Genomic DNA, 19,338 nt, shown 5'->3' with positions numbered 1-19,338 from the left:
AGAGAATGCTGAGGCACTATACAAAAAACCCTCGCCGGGCGTATTTATAAGGTCCCTTCCGAGTGGATGACAGGTGGGCCCGGTCGATCTAATCATATCCAGAAACAGTTATGCAGGCAGGATACGTGGCGAAGAAAGCGGCGCGGGGATCGAGGCGTCTATGTCCCGTCCCATCCGAACGCCGCGGCCTGCTCCGCTTCGCGCGCTTCCCCAAAATTTCGCATCCCGCGGAATCCGCGAACGGCAGATCGGTCTGTCAGACGCGGGATTTCCTGCGATCCGTCGCTCGGAAATCGTCGAAGCCCGAAAGATCACTCGACGAAAGAAGAGAATGGATCGAGTCGACTGAAGACAAGTTGCTCACTACCAACGAAGAGATTCTTTGGTCCAGAACAACGCACGACCAGTGTGCAAAAGTTAATCGGAAACAACATCAACTCCTTCCTCACTCGAAGCCTCAATCCATTCGGGGGCTAATGATGGGGTCATGTACCTAGGGTAGGGCCACAGACCTGATCTGAGTACCCTGCCCAAGGACACCCTTAGAAGAGGTCACCTTCCAGTCGACCAACGAGAGACACACTCGACTGCCTTGAAGGACTCGACCGCGAAGACTCACTCGACCACCAGAAGGTCAAGAGGCACTCTGCGCTGCAACGGCCTGTAATTAAGTAGATTTTATGATAGTAAAGACACTTTATGTGGGGCGTTACCAGTAACGCCCCGGACTTAACTCACCTTAAACCCTCTCCTACGTGGGTTGGCTGGGGTCCTGGCGCACTCTATATAAGCCACCCCCCTCCACAGGCAGAGGGGTTCGGCACCCTGTAACTCATATACATATAATCCACTCGACCGCCTCCGGGCTCCGAGACGTAGGGCTTTTACTTCCTCCGAGAAGGGCCTGGACTCGTACATCTCTTGTGTCTACAACCTTTGCCTCTCCATACCTACCCCCCACTCTACTGTCAGGCTTAGAACCACGACACATATGCCATATGGTATATCACAATGGCAGTAAGCACCGCCGTCCTTGACGAAGTAGCTTGATTTATTGCCAAACTTCCATGGAAACTAACTACTAAACTACAACCATTTTCAATCCAGACACAAACCACCTACATACATCAACGAGCATCTCTCCATCTCACCAAAAGACAATGCGTTCCATATCGACGACTCTCCAGCTGGTCTGCCTCCTCTTGTCACTTCATCGGAGCCCATGCTCCGGCGCGGCGGCCACAGCGAGCAACTTCTCCTCCTGCCTCGTCTCCAACGGCGTCAGCAACTTCTCCGTGCCCACATCACCGGGCTACGCCGGGTTGCTCCACTCCTCCATCTTCAACCTCCGGTTCACGCTCCCGAACGTCGCCGGGCCCGCTGCCATTGTCCTCCCGGAGTCGAGGGATGACCTGCGGCGAGCCATCCTGTGCGCACGCGCCAGATCGCTTGCGATCCGCGTGCGTAGCGGCGGGCACAGCTACGAGGGGCTGTCCTACACCACGGAGAACCACGTGCCCTTCGTGCTGGTCGACCTCGCGAACCTGAACCGCGTCCGGGTCGAGCCGGGCTCGGCCACGGCCTGGGCCGCCGAATCGGGAGCGACGTTGGGCGAGTTGTACTACGCCGTGGGGCGGTCGAGCTACTCCTTAGCATTGCCAGCCGGGTCGGGGTCGACCACTGGTCTAGGGGGGCACGTCTCCGGCGGCGGGTTCGGGCTTCTGTCCCGGAAATTTGGGCTTGCCGCCGACAACGTGCTGGATGCGGCGGTCATCACTCCGGACGGCAGAGTCCTTGACCGGAGCTCAATGGGCGACGACGTGTTCTGGGCGATCCGAGGCGGCGGCGGCGGGAGCTGGGGTGTGGTGTACGCTTGGAAGCTCCGGACCGCGTTCACCGTCGGCCGGACCGGTCCGGTCGAGCTCATAGCCGGGCTGCTTCACAGGTGGCAGTATGTCGGGCCCAATCTACCGGACGAGTTTTATCTCTCCGTGTATGCTCCAACCGGGTCGACGGACGGCAACGTCTCCATCTCCTTCACCGGTCAAGTGCTTGCGTCAAAAGACCATGCGTTGTCGGTTCTCAGCCAAAGCTTTCCTGAGCTAGGTTTGACCGAGCGACACCTCTCAGAAATGAGCTGGGTCGAGTCGACGGCCAAGTTCGCCGGTCTGAGCACGGTGGAGGACCTGCCGAACCGGCGGCGCCAGCCAAAGCAGTACTCCAAGAGCAAGTCCGACTACGTGCAGGCACCGATCTGGAGGAACGACATGGCCGAGATCGTCCGGCATCTGTCGACCGGGCCGACCGGGTCCATCCAGCTGGACCCCTACGGCGGCGCCATGGCGCGGGTCCGTAGCGCCGAGACGCCGTTCCCGCACCGCGCCGGCAACCTGTACAGCATCCAGTACGGCGTCAGCTGGAACCGGTCGGAGGTGGCCCGCGCGGAGGAGTTCATCGGATGGCTCAGGTCGTTCTACAAGTTCATGGCCCCCTACGTGTCCAAGGATCCCCGCGCTGCGTACGTGAACTACCTCGATCTCGATCTGGGCGTGAACAACTGGACGCAGGCTGCCGGTGGCTCGTCCGCGCAGGCGGTGGCTCGTGCGAGGTCGTCCTGGGGGGAGGCGTACTTCGGAGGGAACTTCGACCGGCTGGTCCGTGCTAAGACGGTGGTCGATCCTGGCAACGTGTTCAACAACGCGCAGAGCATCCCTCCCTTGAATATTAGAGCCGAGGAGTAGACATGATGTTTGCGAAATAATAAATCTGGCCGTGAGGAGATATGTATACCCAATAACGAATGATATATAACTCCATGATACATGACATGTCATGCTTCCATTATTTTAGGTGGTTATTCCTAAATGGTGCTTCGGAAAGAATGATGGATGGGTGATTTTGGTGGATAAATGGCTCGGTGACAATGCAGAGTTTGCTGCCAAGAGTAGTAAGAACCGTGCTAACCGTAAAAACAGGAACCACTGGGGCTTCAAGGCCATGAAGGTATATCTATATGCATGATGTATTCTTTTTCTTCTTTTTACCGTCATGTTTTTATGTATGGCTAACTTCTGTTTGACGTTGCAGGAGGACAAGTTGAAGAGGCCGCTCTCAGACATGGAGTTGTGGAAGCTGGCCCGTGCGCGGAGTGATCGCAAGGAATGCGAGAGCGAGTATTACGGCAAGACCGAGGAGCACCTTGAGACTTACAAGGAGTTTGAGAAATTGCATCTGCCTGGTCCGGATGCTCCTCACGTCATCCAATCTCAGATCGACGACACAGCGGTGGTGGCCATCCAGCCGAAGTACCATGGCCGCTACCCGTGTTTCGATGGCTTGATCACTCCTTCTGTCTTCTACACACGGCTTGGAGCTACCAATCCGAGCCCGTGCGAGGGTACGGGGCGTTCACAGCCTCTCTTAGCCCGCCAGCATGCTCTAAGTATTTCCCCTTATCTTCTTTCTTTCTCACTTTCTCACTTTCTCACTTTATTTTCAGCATTGCCCACTTGGAAACAACCTAAATTTTGTAGGCATATAAAGCCTTTGTCGAGCTTAGGAATCTCAATGTGCGGGAGTACTTGCAACGAGTGAAGGCAAACGAGGATTACAACCGTCAGATGATGGCAGTTAGTTTTGCCCTCTTAGAATCAAGCTAAAATTTGCACTTTCTTTTCTTCTGACCTTCTGATTTGCTTGGTTAACTGACATCCAGGCAATGCTGGCGTCTTGCACCAACTGCACGGATCAACCACAAATGGGACCCGCACCATCACCTGCTGGAGAACCCCCACACGTGTCCACGTTCGATGAATGGGTGGCACTAGGCAGTGAGACTCCGGTTAGTACATTTGCCTAATTACTGACAAACTAGTGCTCGTTCATACAACACTATCATATCATATTTACCCTTACAATCTCATTTCAAACATGTAGGGGACCGGTGGCTCGACTCCAGTCACTCCGCTCTGGCAAGGTGGTGCTGGTCTCGGCGGTGCTCACGACGACGATACCCGTCTTGGCTGATGATGTGTTCCATGCATGTCATGCCATACTTTCCATGTTCTGTAGTTCTTAGTGTTCTTTAGATGACGATGATGATGTCTGTGTCTCATACTTATGTTCATGAAGTTTCGTCGATGATGATATTGATCTTTAGATGATGATGATGATGATGATGATGATGTTGGTGATCTTTAGATGATGATGTTGGTGATCTGTCATATTTCTGTCTATATATTGTTTTTGTCATATTTGTGTCTTTAAATGCTGTGAAATTGAATAGAAATGGCAAAAATAGAGCATATTAAAAAAATAGAACAGAACTATGCCATGCCCAAGTGAACCAGGTGTTGCCATGTGTCAGGGATAAGCCGACGGCCAAGCTGTCGGCTTACCTCTTTGCTAGGGACGCCCAGCGAATGCCACGTGTCAGGGCTAAGCCGACGGCCGTCGGCTTAGCCCTGACATGTGGCCTCCTGTGATAGGGCTGTCACGGTGACGGCGCCATCAACTGTCCTCTTGTGAAAATCGGCGCCAATGGTCAATCTATGTCGACGGCTGTACGAAAGCCGTCAGCATAGGTCTCTATGCCGACGACATATCTGTGCCAACGGTCTGACAAGACTACGCTGGCGTAATCTATGCCGACGGGTCTAAGCCAACGGCTGCCGTCGGCTTAGGCCTATGTGTAGGATCGAAAGTATGTCTAGAGGGGGGTGATTAGACTACTGGACCAAATAAAAATCTAGCCTTTTCCCAATTTTAAGTCTTGGCAGATTTTAACAGCTTAACACAAGTCAAGCAATCAACCTACACATGCAAGTCTAAGAGTATAGCAGCGAAATGTAAAGCATTGCACATGAAGGTAAAGGGAGGAGTTTGGAAGGAGCAAACGCAATGTAGACACGAAGATTTTTGGTGTGGTTCCGATAGGTGGTGCTATCGTACATCCACGTTGATGGAGACTTCAACCCACGAAGGGTAACGGTTGCGTGAGTCCACGGAGGGCTCCACCCACGAAGGGTCCACGAAGAAGCAACCTTTTCTATCCCACCATGGCCATCGCCCACGAAGGACTTGCCTCACTAGGGTAGATCATCACGAAGTAGGCGATCTCCTTGCCCGTACAAACTCCTTGGTTCAACTCCACAATCTTGACGGAGGCTCCCAAGTGACACCTAACCAATCTAGGGGACACCACTCTCCAAAAGGTAATAGACGTTGTGTTGATGATGAACTCCTTGCTCTTGTGCTTCAAATGATAGTCTCCCCAACACTTAACTCCCTCTCACAGATTTGGATTTGGTGGAAAGATGATTTGAGTGGAAAGCAACTTGGGGAAGGCTAGAGATCAAGATTCAAATGGTTGGAATAGAATATCTTGGTCTCAACATATGAGTAGGTGGTTCTCTCCCAGAAAATGAATGCTGAAGTGTAGGCACGTTCTGATGGCTCTCCTTCAAAATGAAGGAAGGCTGGAGGGGTATATATAGCCTCCACACAAAATATAACCATTACACACAATTTACCAAATTCGGTGGGACCGGATCAGAAAACTCGGTCGGACCGATTTAGTTCAAACTGTGAACGTTAGGCTTTTCGGTGGGACCGACATGTCAACTCGGTGGGATCGATTTCATTAGGGTTAGGGCATAACGTAATCTCGGTGAGACCGATTACACAAACTCGGTGGGACCGATTTTGGTAATAAGCTAACCAGAGAGTTGGTCAGGCAAACTCGGTGGGACGAATCGCTCATTTCGGTGAGACCGAAACGTTACGAAAGGGAAATAGAGAGTTTGCATTGTGAACTCGATGGGACCGATCGCTCATCTCGGTTGGACCAAAACGTTACGAAGGGAAACAGAGAGTTTGCAATCCCGTCTCGGTGAGACCGAGATCCCTATCGGTGAGACCGAAGTGACTAGGGTTTGTGGCAGTTGCTATGTCAAGTGAACTCGGTGGCGCTGGATAGAACATTTCGGTGGGGCCGAGTTTGACTTTTGATTTGGGACATATGTGGATATGAGAAAGTGGTTGAGGGTTTTTGGAGCATATCACTAAGCATTTTGAGCAAGCAAGCCATTAAGCAACACCTCATCCCCTTTTAATAGTATTGGCTTTTACTATGGACTCAATGTGATCTTGGATCACTAAAAGTAAACTTTGTCCTTAGCATTTTGAGGGGTCCACAATCCTAATCCATGCCATGCCAATCATTGAACTTTACTGAAATATTTATCTTGAAATAGCATTAGCTCAATGAGCTATATGTTGTTAATATTTACCAAAACCACCCAGGGATAGTTGCACTTTCAATCTCCCCCTTTTTGGTAATTGATGACAACATATAGATCAAAGCTTTGACAAATGATACTAAGATTGAAATACATCATCGCTTTGAGAAGTATGTGATAAGCAAGAGCTCCCCCTAAATTTGTGCACTATTTAAGATTTGCTTTTGAATGCAAATGCACAATCGATTAGGATCATGGGTCACTCTTCCATGTCACATACATCTTGGTGGAGTGTTGAAAATCATATGAATTAAAACATGCACTCATCACCAAGAAAAGTGAATGATCATATAAGGATATAAAGGATAGTGTCATCCAAGCAAACATTAAAGTAGCATATGATCAAACACATAATTATACAAGTATCTCACACAGACATAAAGTATCAAAAAAGCACACAATAAAGTTCAACCAAAATGCAAGAGAGGCACAAAAGCTAAACACACTCTCTCTCTCTCAAAGCCTATGATCTATACATTTCTCCCCCTTTGGCAACAAGTTACCAAAAAGTTCGAAAATGCATAGTGCTATGCGTCTCTTAGGCTTGCTCTTCCGGAGGTGGTGTAGAGAGAACTCCAGGGACGAAGGCATCAGTTGATGTGGTTGGAGCTGATGGAGCAGGTGCTGGAGGTGGCACTGAAGCTGTCGTTGCTGGTGCAGATGAAGTAGCTCTTGTATATGATACTGGCACTACAGCTGACCTCTGACTCCTTGGCACACGCTGAAAAGCATCCGTAGTTGCCTTCCCTCTCTTCTCTTCTGCTTCCTCCTGGAGCCGCTCAACTGCAGTCTGTATCTCAATCACCTTGAGGTCAAGATCATAGAATTTTGTCTCAACAATCCTTTCCAAGCTCTCCTGATTCTGAGTTAGGGTGGCCAAGCCCTTCTCAATCCTCAATGTTACTTGTATCAGATAACCTAGCTGATCTTGTTTGCTCTTTAAGAATACCTGAGATGCTTCCTCCGCACTTAGCATTCTTGCAGCCTTTTCTACCTTTGCCTTAGCTCTCTTCTCTTGTGCTTGTGCTGATGAAGGTTCATTCTCATTCATCACAACTTCGTTATCTTCAAAATCTGGGTGCAAGGGTAAATGCTCCTTGTCCAACAAGTAAGTACATGTGCCCATCTTTGAGTTGATGAGCACCTGAATGTGTGGAGCATACCCACAAGATCTTTTCTAGTCAATAGCTGTCCTCTTGGTTGTCTCCACAATCAGACTCATGACCTTGACTTTTTGTGGTACATCAAAGATTTGTAGCAAGTTGATGGAATGTCCTCTGATCATCTTGTGATCTCCAGATTTGGGTAACAGGGTATGCCTTAAGATGGTGTTGATAGTAGGCAAACCAGACAACAAATAGTGCACAGATCTAAGCTTGTGTGTCTCCAAAGCTTTGTCAGGGATCTCCTTGTACATGTTTGCCATAGAGTTGTGGTCTTTCTTCTTTTTGAAATACACATCCAAATCATCCTCTTGCTCTTCTAGGGCATTGATCAACTTGGCCCACTCATCTACAGTTGATTGATAGCCTGTACCTTCAGACATCCACACGATTCTGCCGTCTGGATAGAAATGAGCAGTGGAGTAGAACTGCATAACTAGCTCATCATTCCATTTGGTCAACTTTTGACCCATAAACTTATCAACTCCACAAGCTTTGAAGCTTTCATGTACACCTGGGAAGAATTCTTCATTCTCATCAATGAATTCCCAATCGATCCACTTCATATCATAGACAATTGGGTTCTTGTCAAGAAGAATGGTCTCATAGAAATCTTGTTGTTCTTTAGTGTGGAACCTATAGTCCACTGCAGTTCTCCTTCTTACAGCATATGGATCAGACTGCCTCCAAAGTCTCAATCCTGCATCCTTTTTGATGTTCATGTCCTCAGCCACAGGATGAGTGTCATTGTATTGTGGAATCTTTGGTTTCAGTTTTCTCGGCACTTGGGCATCTGCATCTTCTTCTTCAGCTTCAGGCACTGGGGCCTTGTTCTTTTCTTCAGTAGGAATGTTTCTGGTGCTTCTCTTGGGTTTAGAAGGCTTCTGAACTTGAGTTGTTGCTTTGGGAGCAGTTTTGGGCTTTGATGTTGCAGCCCCTAACTTGATTGCATTTCCCATAAGCTTTTGAGACTTGGGTGCTGGAGCAGCATCCTCTTCCTATTCATCTTCTTCTGACTCTCTCATTATGGAGGATCTACCAAGCACTCTGGCAATGGTCTTCTTGACCCTCTCCTTCCTCTTCTTTCCCTCTCCAGCAGCCTCTCCAGTTGGCTTAGAGGTTTCAGTAGATGAGGCTCTGACCTGTAAGGTTGGCACCCTCTTAGTAGGGGCCTTCTTGTGCAAACCAGGCTTTGTAGTTGCAGCAGTACCATACTCTTTCTTCAACACCTTCTTCTTGGAGCTGACTTCCTCCTTAGTGGCCACATAGTCCTCATCTTCAGAATCTGAGGTTTTCTTCTTCCTTGATCTGGTGGCTACCTTAGGCAAATTACTGGGAGTGCTCCTGCTGCCATCATCTGAGGTGCTTGAGGGACTAGTGCCCTCACTCAATTGCACTGGCTCTTCATATCGGTTTTGGCTATCACTCTGATCAGACATCTTGGCAAGCACACTGATAGCAGTCTCTGTGAATAGATATAGATGAGCATCACAAAGTGCAGAGTTTTGCAAAATAGATCAGTCAAAAACTTAGTTTTAGTTCTCCACAGAAAGCATTTCAGAGCTACCGATTTGTTAAACTCGGTGATACTGAAGCAACTTCTGGAATCTAAACTAGTAAACTCAATCAGACCGAGTCACAGTTCGGTGGCACCGAGATTGCTAGGGTTTCACAGAGAGTCGAACTCGGTCGCATCGATTTGCAATTTTCGGTCAGACCAAAAACGCATGTGCAATGGCCTAAGCCAAATTGGTGAGACCGATTTCTACAACTTGGTCGGTCCAAGATGAGTTCGGCGGAGACCTAACCCTAAATTTTCGAATCAAATCTTACCTAAAGGAAGGTTTCTCTGGATAGATTGTTTTCATATGTGGAAAAGATCATGGCGAAGCAATGTGCTAGGAATCATAGTAAGGAAATAGCACAAAGTATCGAACCCATACCCTAGTTCGGCGGGAGTTCGCTATGGCAACAATGGCGGAGCAGAATTCCATTGATAGCGACGGAAACCAGCGGCGGCAGGTCCCTGGTGGCGAGGACATGATCCGGAGACCCGAGGAGGCAGAGCAGGATACACACGGGCTGAGGGCTTTTGAAGAAATTTCCAAAATCTCACCCGTGGATATATATATCCCGACCCTATCGTTGTGAGCGGTGTGACCGAGTGGAACAACTCGGTGGCACCGAGATGCAGAATCGCAAGCAGTTAGTGCAACTCGGTGTGACCGAAAAGTTCAAATCGCTTGCACCGAGATGGAAAACCTAGATCAACTTGGTGAACTCGATGTGACCGAAGTGAATGACTCAGTCATACCGAAATGCACAATGAGGTTTTGGAAGTTTAAGCCTATGACGAATCGGGGACTCCGAGTGCTCCTCACACAAAGTGGTTCAAATCTGACTTGATCAAACTTTGTGATGTAGCATGAATAGAGTTTGAGACGAGAAAAGCATAGATAGCTAGAGGAGGTTCTTAGGCATTCTTGTCCATCCATTTGGCAAAAGATAAAAGTCCAAACAATCAAGGCAACAAATGGATGTCCTCGAATGAGTAAAATATGCAATAAACATGCTCACTCAATAAAATGGCATATGAAATATGTGGCAAAGCATGCACAAACATTCTAGCATCTATCAAGTAATTGGCGATGACTAGGTCATCAATATATGAGTATATTGACTTAGGAGTCAAATGAGAACATTTGATCGTAGGTCATACTCATTGTTTAAGCACAAGTGGGGTTACCACTTTTACATAAAGCATTGTTGTGTTCACACCATTAGAGTTGCTTTAGCTCAATTGATTAGAGTAAAGCTCCCCCTAGATGTGATATCCCCCCTAAGAGGGATGAACTAACCTTGGCTTTTGTCGATGATGACTTCATGTAGATGTTGAAGATGTGGATGCTCAATGTTGATGTAGATCATTTGGAGCAATCCATTGGAGTGGGTTGCACTTTCAATACCTACACGGGTTAGTCCCACATGGAACAAACAAGGATATCCATAGACATAGAGTGATGTACACACAAGATGATGTCCATGAAAGCATTAGGTTACCTTGTCCCTTGTCTTACCAACAAGAGGGTTTGTGACTCCTTGAACTAGTGCAAGATGTGGAAGTTGTTTACACTTGTTCTCGCCAAAGTGATGTGAGTGAAGTATGTTGGCGGAGTCACCCTCAAGAACTTTCTAGTTCTTCTTCTTCGGGATCCACACCATCATAATGGGAATCCTTGGAGTTGTAGTCGTACTTGATGTAGTAGAACTTGATGTAGTATTGGGAACCCACTTGACCAAGGCCTTAGGAGCTTCTTCAAATGCATCAATCTCCTCTTGGAGCTTGTCCTTGCCTTTTTGCTTGTGGTCTTGTGGTGGAAGATCATCTTGAGCTTGTGTCCATTGGAAAGAAGTAGGATCATACTTCTCTTGTTGAGGAACAAACTTTGTCTTGGGGTATTGATATTCTTCCCACTCAACTCCATTGGCATTGAACTTCCGTTCAAAACCAATACCTTGATTCTTCCAGTGCCTTCCTTGCTTGCGTACAATTTCCTCAAATTGCTTACTTCCGGCAAGACTCTTGTAGACACCTTTATCTATAGTTCCCTTTAGTAGGCTATTTTCTTGCTCAAGTGTAACTTGGCTAAGAGAATCATTAGTGGAATCAAGAGAACTACTAGAGGCAACAATATTGGATTTAACATGATTGTTGTTACTACTAGAAGAAGAATCTTTCTTACTCTTGTTGCTAGATTTAACTTGTGGCATGTAAGTAGTCAAGAGTAAACACTTGGCAATGTAAGAAGAACTTTTCTTGCGAAGATCATCATTGATTGCCTTTAAGAACCCATGCTCTTTCTCAAGGTTGAGCTTTTCAAAGCGTAACTTCTCACGAGTCTTTAAAAGTTCTCGAGGATTTTCCAAGGTAGTTTCATGAGCTAACTTAAGAGTGTTTAGTTCTTTAGTTAGACGCTCAATCTCCTTCTTATCATTGTCGTTCATTTTATCTTGATTAGCATGATTAATAGCAAGTTCATCATAGTTTTCATCACTAGAGTTGTCAACAAGTAAATCATCATCACCAAGCAAGTCATCTTCATCACTTTTTAAATCAACATACTCGGGGTGTGATACCTTTGGTCTTTAGCCATGAAGCATCTTCCCATTCCTTCATTTGGTGAGTCAAATATGTCGTGGGACTTGGTTGACACAAGTGCTAGACCGGCAACACCTTCATTTTGAGTATATTCAGAGTCGGAGTGATAACTTCTCTCGGAGTGATTGTCGGAGTCGGAGCCGGATACCCATTCACCAACATGAGCTTGATGTCTTCATTTTGTGTAGCTCTTAATGATTTGTCCTTCCTTTCTGAATCCTTGCTTCTCCGTGATGTTCTTCGTTCATAATGGTCATCTCTACTCCTTCTCTCTCTAGGTGGTGATTCTTCTCTTCTACTTCTCCTTTTGGGTGAATCTTCTCTTCTTTTGTAGGGAGCCGTACACTCATTGGAGTGGTGTTCGGGTCTTCCACAATTGTAGCAATTACGTTCACGACTTGAAGATCTTTTGTCATTGTAGGAACTTGACTTGGAACTCCTTTCATTGCTTATACTTTTGTAGAACTTGTTGAAGTTCTTCACCATTAGGCTCGATTCTTCATTGAAGGCTTGTTTCTCACTTCATGATGTAGGAGCATCACATGAGGCTTTGTAAGCACCACTTGACTTGTTGTGAAGCTCTTCCTTATCCTTGAGTGACACCTCATGAGCAACAATTCTTACAATGACTTCCGTTGGCTTGAGATCTTTGTAGTTGGGCATCATTTGGATCAATGTGCACACGTTATCATATTTTCCATCCAAGGCTCTTAGGATCTTCTTGATGATGAATCTATCGGTCATCTCTACACTTCCTAAGCTGGCAATCTCATTTCTGATGAGAGAGAGCCTAGAGTACATTTCAGCGACACATTCACCATCCTTCATTTTGAACTTGTCAAGCTGACTTTGAAGCACATCCAATTTGGATTCCTTGACGGAGTTGGTACCCTCGTGCATATCAATCAAAGTATCCCAAATTTCATTTTCATTCTCAAGACGGCTAATTTTATTGAATTCTTCAGGGCACAATCCGTTGAAGAGAATATCACAAGCTTGAGCATTGTATTGCAGCATCTTCAACTCTTCCGTGGTAGCTTCACGGTTTGGTTCTCCCCCAATCAAAGAATTCAGCTTGCAAGCCAACACACACAATAGCCCAAACAACAGGGTTATGTCCAAGAATATGCATTTTCATCTTATGCTTCCAACTAGCAAAATTAGTACCACCAAAGTAAGGACCTCTAGGGTGATAATTTCCCTCGCTAGACGCCATACTCTCCTAGGTTGTGAAACCAAGGCTATGATCACCAAAAGCTATGGAAATCAAGGCAAATGGAGACCAAAGCTCTGATACCACCTGTAGGATTGAAAGTATGTCGAGAGGGGGGTGATTAGACTACTTGACAAAATAAAAATCTAGCCTTTTCCCAATTTTAGGTCTTGGCAGATTTTAACAACTTAGCACAAGTCAAGCAATCAACCTACACATGCAAGTCTAAGAGTATAGCAGCGGAATGTAAAACATTGCACATGAAGGTAAAGGGAGGAGTTTGGAGGGAGCAAACGCAATGTAGACACGGAGATTTTTGGCGTGGTTTCGACAGGTGGTGCTATCGTGAATCCACGTTGATGGAGACTTCAACCCATGAAGTGTAACGGTTGCGCGAGTCCATGGAGGGCTCCACCCACGAAGGGTCCACGAAGAAGCAACCTTGTCTATCCCACCATTGACATCGCAAAGGACTTGCCTCACTAGGGTAGATCTTCACGAAGTAGGCGATCTCCTTGCCCGTACAAACTACTTGGTTCAACTCCACAATCTTGACGGAGGCTCCCAAGTGACATCTAACCAATCTAGGAGACACCACTCTCCAAAAGGTAATAGACGGTGTGTTGATGATGAACTCCTTGCTCTTGTGCTTCAAATGATAGTCTCCCCAACACTCAACTCTTCCTCACAAATTTGGATTTGGTGGAAAGATGATTTGAGTGGAAAGCAACTTGGGGAAGGCTCGAGATTAAGATTCAAATGGTTGGAATGTAATATCTTGGTCTCAACACATGAGTAGGTGGTTCTCCCTCAGAAAATGAATGCTAAAGTGTAGGCACTTTCTGATGGCTCTCCTTCATAATGAAGGAAGGGTGGAGGGGTATATATAGCCTCCACACAAAATCTAACCGTTACACACAATTTACCAAACTCGGTGGGACCGGATCAGAAACCTCGGTCGGACCGATTCAGTTCAAAATGTGAACGTTAGGCTTTTCGGTGGGACCGACATGTCAACTCGGTGGGACCGATTTCATTAGGGTTAGGGCATAACGTAATCTCGTCGAGACCAATTACACAAATTCGGTGGGACCGATTTTGGTAATAAGCTAATCAGAGAGTTGGTCAGGCAAACTCGATGGGACCGAATCGCTCATTTCGGTGAGACGGAAACATTACGAAAGGGAAATAGAGAGTTTGCATTGCGAACTCGGTGGGACTGATCGCTCATCTCGGTTGGACCGAAACGTTACGAAGGGAAACAGAAAGTTTGCAATCCCATCTCGGTGAGACCGAGATCCCTATTGGTGAGACCGAAGTGACTAGGGTTTGTGGCAGTGGCTATGTCAAGTGAACTCGGTGGCGCTGGATAGAACATTTCGGTGGGGCCGAGTTTGACTTTTGATTTGGGACATATGTGGATATGAGAAAGTGGTTAAGGGTTTTTGGAGCATATCACTAAGCATTTTGAGCAAGCAAGCCATTAAGCAACACCTCATCCCCTTTTAATAGTATTGGCTTTTCCTATGGACTCAATGTGATCTTGGATCACTAAAAGTAAACCTTCTCCTTGGCATTTTGAGGGGGCCACAATCCTAATCCATGCCATGCCAATCATTGAACTTTCCTGAAATATTTATCTTGAAATAGCATTAGCTCAATGAGCTATATGTTGGATAGTTACACTTTCACTATGCCAAAGGTAAAGGGGTGTATGCCGACGGCCACAGGCCATCGGCATTGTGGGTTGTTCCGGTAGTGACACCATGATTGTTTCGGGTATTGATTGCAATATATTTTAATGAGATTTGATTGTGCGCAATATACGGAGTAATATTTGAATTAATAACACGCGAACCAAAATTAAGAATACATACATCTTATTATATTTGATTTATATATAGTTTTAGTTCAAATATATATAATTGTAAAATATTTATTGAATATATAAGTAGAATAATAGAATGAAAAATATTTTTCCCATGCATGGTTTGCATGTTGGGGTGGGACTTATCCCATTCATAATTGTGTGATGGTATGTTATGCTTGCATGTTGATTTTGTTTTTGTACTTGAGATGATACTCGTACCTTTGATGCTCTGTTTGTTTAAATTAATGGTTGTGTGCAACATTTGATGCACAGACCAAGGGTATTCCTCCCTTTCGAAAAAGCAAATGGTCATGAATATGAATCCCACTTTTGAATAAGTTGTTAGAAGATAGATTGGAGATGCTATAAAAACTTTCTTATGGGATGATCTGAAGGACTGGAGTGTCACCAAAGAACTAGGCATGGACATAGATGCGTGGAAGCTAACTATCCATGTGCCAGAACCATAATTTGGTTACGAGGTCTTATGGGTTTCAGCTCTAGCCTACCCCAACTTGGTTGGGACTAAAGCCTTTGTTGTTGTTGTTGTTGTTGGAAAATGAATGGATTGAAGATTTTTACAGGTGTCGCCATCTTTTATACACACCAGAGTAGCACACATCAACGGGTGTTTTTATGTCAAAGAACATCACCAAGCAAAGTTAGCAATCAAAATTAAAAATAGGCCTCTAGCTTTTCGTTGTCTCTCTTCAGATGCATGACCTTGTATTGCAAGAGATGTCCTCGCCATGTCAAGTGTGAGACCTTTCACACTACTCTCTGTAAAATGTTGCTAATGGAATAAAATCTTTTGTTGTTCAAAAAAACATTGTCTTTAGAAGAACTCTACTGGGAGATGTGGCTGAACTGTGGGAGAATTTGAGAAAACCACTAAAGTCTACAAACTTGTCAGAAGAGAATAAATAGGTGAACAATTGTTAGTATCGGAAATTCTATGGTGAGAGGTCTATACCACAACTTTGTCAGCAATGTGTAGAGGAGTTGTTTAAAGACTGGTGAGATTTTTGGTCCATCATGTAGTTCTTGTGTCGGGGGACTAATCCACGAGCAATTATGGGACTGGCGGGCTGAGTCCCTTTCGGTTCGGCGGGGGCGAGGGTCGCACGAAGAGCGGATCGAGGCGAAGCACACGAGCAGTTTACCCAGGTTCGGGCCGCACGGATGCATAAAACCCTACTCCTGCTTTGTGGTTTGTATTGAGTTCTTGCTCAGGAGCGCGGAGTGCTACAGTACACCCCAGTAGCTAACGAGACCGAGCGTGAGTGTTCTCTCCTCCTCCCTCATACCTTGCGCATGGGCCTCCTTTTATATGCTCAAGGGGTCACCGACAGGTGGCAACGTAGACAAGGGTAAAAAGGGAAAGGTGTTGCGGTTGGTACAGCTACCCGCTATAGTGTATCATACCTAACCCTGACGGCAGGGGACAAGGGCATTAAATGCCCGTCTGCGTCGCCTAAATAGTGCAAAAGGGACCGTCAGGGACGCCATCGCTCGCCACGATGGCAATCTTGTCAGTGCCGCTTGCCACCGCGCACCGCTGGCTGCACAGCCTCCCGCCACGTACGCCTGGAAGGGTCCCAGAGCGACATGTTGGTGGATGTGCTGGAGCGCGGGCACAGAGTGGTGGCTTGCCGCGGCAAGCGCCTTGCCGCGGTCGTTGTCTTGTCCCGTCCGGGAGCTTGTCGCTCACCGGGCCTTGCCGGGATGCGTGGCGCGTCGCGGCAAGTTCCTTGAGATGCCTTGGTTGGCCTTCCCGGCAAGCTCCTCTTGCCGGGGTCTTGTCTCCTTGGCTTGGATACTTTGTCCTTGAATGGCTCCAAAGGAACCACGGAGGACCTTGGCGGTCACCCGGCAAGCCTTGCCGCGGGGTGCTGCGACTGCCCGTGCACAAGTTCGGGATACTAGGGTACCCCTACTCTAGTACACCGACAGGAGCCCCCGGGCCTGGGCCATACACGGTGCCGAGCGCTGTTGGGCCAGGCCCAAAAACAGGGCACGGGCACGCGCGGCCTGGGTTACGTCGTATCTCTCCCCATATCCACCGCGTCCTCCCCGAACGGCACGCGTTGAATGCGGCGTCGTGGGAAAGATCGTGGGTGATTTCTTTATTCGGAAAGGCGGAACGTCCGCCCCCTCCCTCTTTATAAGCATGGGAAACAGGGGTAGTTCGCCCATTCGCCGGTTGCTACTCCAATCTCGGAAACCTCCGCCGCTCCCTCATCTTCCCAAAGCTGAAAGAGAGCAGCGCCCCGCCCCCCATCGCCACCAGCACCACCAACACCGTCGACCTCCTCCACCACTTCCGCCATGGCTCCGAGAGCCGACAAAGGGAAGGTTGTGAAGTCGACCGAGGTGCAGCGGCTTGCGGCGCTGCGAAAGGAGCGGGCAATCTTCCCCCCCCCCCAAGCTCGCCGCGAGGGAGCTGAGGGAGAATTACTACCTCTTCTGGTCGACGGAGACGCGAGCGCATCCGCGCACGAAGGTACTTCCAGCCGCCGCTTGGAAAACGGCTCCAAATGGATATCCTTTCTTTGCCTTGTTCTTCTACTGCGGGCTCTGCCCGCCTTTCTCTGAGTTTTTCTGCGATATTATGAACACCTACGGGTTCCGCCTCCTTGACTTCACCCCCAATGTTGTTCTGACCATGGCAATTTTCGCACATCTCTGCGAAAACTTTGTCGGAGTCTATCCCAATGTAGCCCTTTTTCGCCACTTCTTTATGCCCCGAGTAGAGAGAGGAGAGCCTTTATCCGGCGGAATCGCCTGGATCTCGAGGGCCGGCAAGAAGGACACTTATCTGGAGGGAGAGTTCCGCGGCAAGTGGGAGGAATGGAGAGCAGACTGGTGCCGGATTGTCGAGGAGAACCCGCAGCCGTTTACCGCCCGGCGCCAAGCCCCAGTAGCACGCGACAGCGATTGGAGTGACGTGGCCCCGGAAGACGATAGGCTGAAGATTGCCGTCACCCGGATCCAACGCCTCAGGCTTGCCGGGCTCACTGTAGGCGCTGTTGGCGCAGATTTTCTTCGCCGCCGCATCGCCCCCCTGCAGGAACGGAGGAGACCCGCTTGGGAATTCAAGAATGCGGCGGATATCATGAGGCTGCGTCCGGGCCTCAACTTCAACTTCACTGTTCTGGAGCTTAACGCGATGCTCCAGGAGCTGTTCAAGTACGACCCTCAACATCCCAAAGTGTTCAGGTTGCCGAAGGGTGTCGTTCCGCTGTGCAACAACTCCGCACTCGACCGCATCCGTGCAATGATGCCACTGTGCGATTCGCATGGAATTGTGCCAACTTGGCAAGAGCCTGCAGACGTCATCGTGCAGGAGTTCTTTGACGGCTTGGTAGAAGTGCCGGTCTGCTCCGACGAAAAGAATAGCCTCACCCGTGACACCACCGATGCGGAGATGACACGCATCGCCACTAGGCTGGAAGAGGCGGCGGCAGCCGCAGCCGCGGGCGAATTTGGATTCACTGTGGAGGAGGCAGAGGCAGCAGAGGCGGCAAGCCGTGGCGAGCGAGAGGAGCTCATCGGCGAGAAAGAGCTTGCCGGGCATAACGTCAGGTCGAGCGAGCCCACCGAGGATACGAGCGGCTCCCTGGAGATCAACTCCTCTTCCTCCTCATCTTCAGGCAGCTCGCCGCAAGCAAAGCCTCCATCCCCACCAAGAAGGCGTCTCCGCAAGGCCGGGGACATAGCGGGGCGGCGGGCGAGTCAACAGTCGCCGCGTCGCGTGACACGCTCCACCGCGGCAAGCACTGTTGCCGCGGGAGAACCTCATGCTGCTGCGGCAACTGGAGCGGGGTCCACCCAGACCACCGCTTCTGCTCCTGCCGCTTCTCACGCAGCGGCGGCAGCCGGAGCGGGGTCGTCTCAGACCACGGCCACTGTTCCCGCCAAGCGGCCAAGGGAAACTACTCCTCCGCCTCCTCGCGCCGGACATGAGCCGGACTTTGACTTCTCCGCGTTCAGCTCCGACGAGGAAGAAGAAGAGTAAGATTCTCTTGTTGTACTTGTAGTTCTTCAGTTCTTGATGTTTTGTCTTGTATCTCATTTGCTTTGCTCTGAACTTATTCCTTTTTAGGACTCTGGCCCAGAGAGCAGCAAAGAGAGCCAAGGTCCCGGTGATTGTCATCGAGGACGAACCCACCGCGACAGCAGGGGGCGCGTCCGAGACAACCTTGCCGGACCCGGCAACTGTCCTCCAGAGCAGCCCCCAGCGTAAGTATATGGTTCGCTTTCCGCTGAACCAGCTCGCCCTCCTGCGCAGACAGCTTCTCAGTGGCAAGCCGCTGTTGCTCTTCAACTTCGGCCTTCTCGAGGAAGAAGGCCTTCTGCTCTTCGGCGAGTTGCTCCCGCTCCTCTGCCAGGGACCGGTGAGCTTCCTGGTTGAGACCCCGGAGCTCCTCCGCGCACTTCTCGATGTCCGCTCCCGCCTTTGTGACAAGCGCCTCGCGGGATTCCACCTTGGCTTGCCGCGCGCGGTAGAGCGACAACAGCTTCCGCAGCAGCCGCTCCTCCTCAGACTCGCCGCTGCTGCTGCTCGGCGCATCAACTAGCGTCAGCCCAGCGGAGGCGAGCACCTCTCCATCAAAGCTCTCTCCCTCGACCGG

General features: G+C 48.7%; 1 protein-coding gene across 1 annotated transcript; it reads left to right on the top strand.

The window, feature by feature from the left end:
* The first annotated feature begins 1,160 nt into the window (after positions 1-1,160).
* Positions 1,161-4,026, top strand: LOC119272354 (reticuline oxidase-like). Its single transcript, XM_037553860.1, has 6 exons — positions 1,161-2,654; positions 2,851-3,003; positions 3,088-3,255; positions 3,534-3,629; positions 3,716-3,841; positions 3,937-4,026. Exons 1-6 carry the CDS (start codon positions 1,161-1,163, stop codon positions 4,024-4,026), a joined length of 2,127 nt encoding a protein of 708 aa, XP_037409757.1.
* The last annotated feature ends 15,312 nt before the right edge of the window (positions 4,027-19,338 follow it).

This window comes from Triticum dicoccoides, chromosome 3A, assembly GCF_002162155.2.
Source record: "Triticum dicoccoides isolate Atlit2015 ecotype Zavitan chromosome 3A, WEW_v2.0, whole genome shotgun sequence".
NCBI classification, from domain to species: Eukaryota; Viridiplantae; Streptophyta; class Magnoliopsida; order Poales; family Poaceae; genus Triticum; species Triticum dicoccoides.
The sequence above is the reverse complement of the archived record's forward strand: the minus strand, read 5'-3'. Positions and strand labels throughout refer to the sequence as shown.

Excerpts from the sequence above, each read along its gene's own strand:
- LOC119272354 (XM_037553860.1), top strand. The coding sequence starts at position 1,161 with ATGCGTTCCATATCGACGACTCTCCAGCTGGTCTGCCTCCTCTTGTCA. Across the intron at positions 3,256-3,533 it reads CTGGTCCGGATGCTCCTCAC|GCATATAAAGCCTTTGTCGA; the intron begins GTCATCCAATCT and ends TAAATTTTGTAG. Across the intron at positions 3,842-3,936 it reads CACTAGGCAGTGAGACTCCG|GGGACCGGTGGCTCGACTCC; the intron begins GTTAGTACATTT and ends TCAAACATGTAG.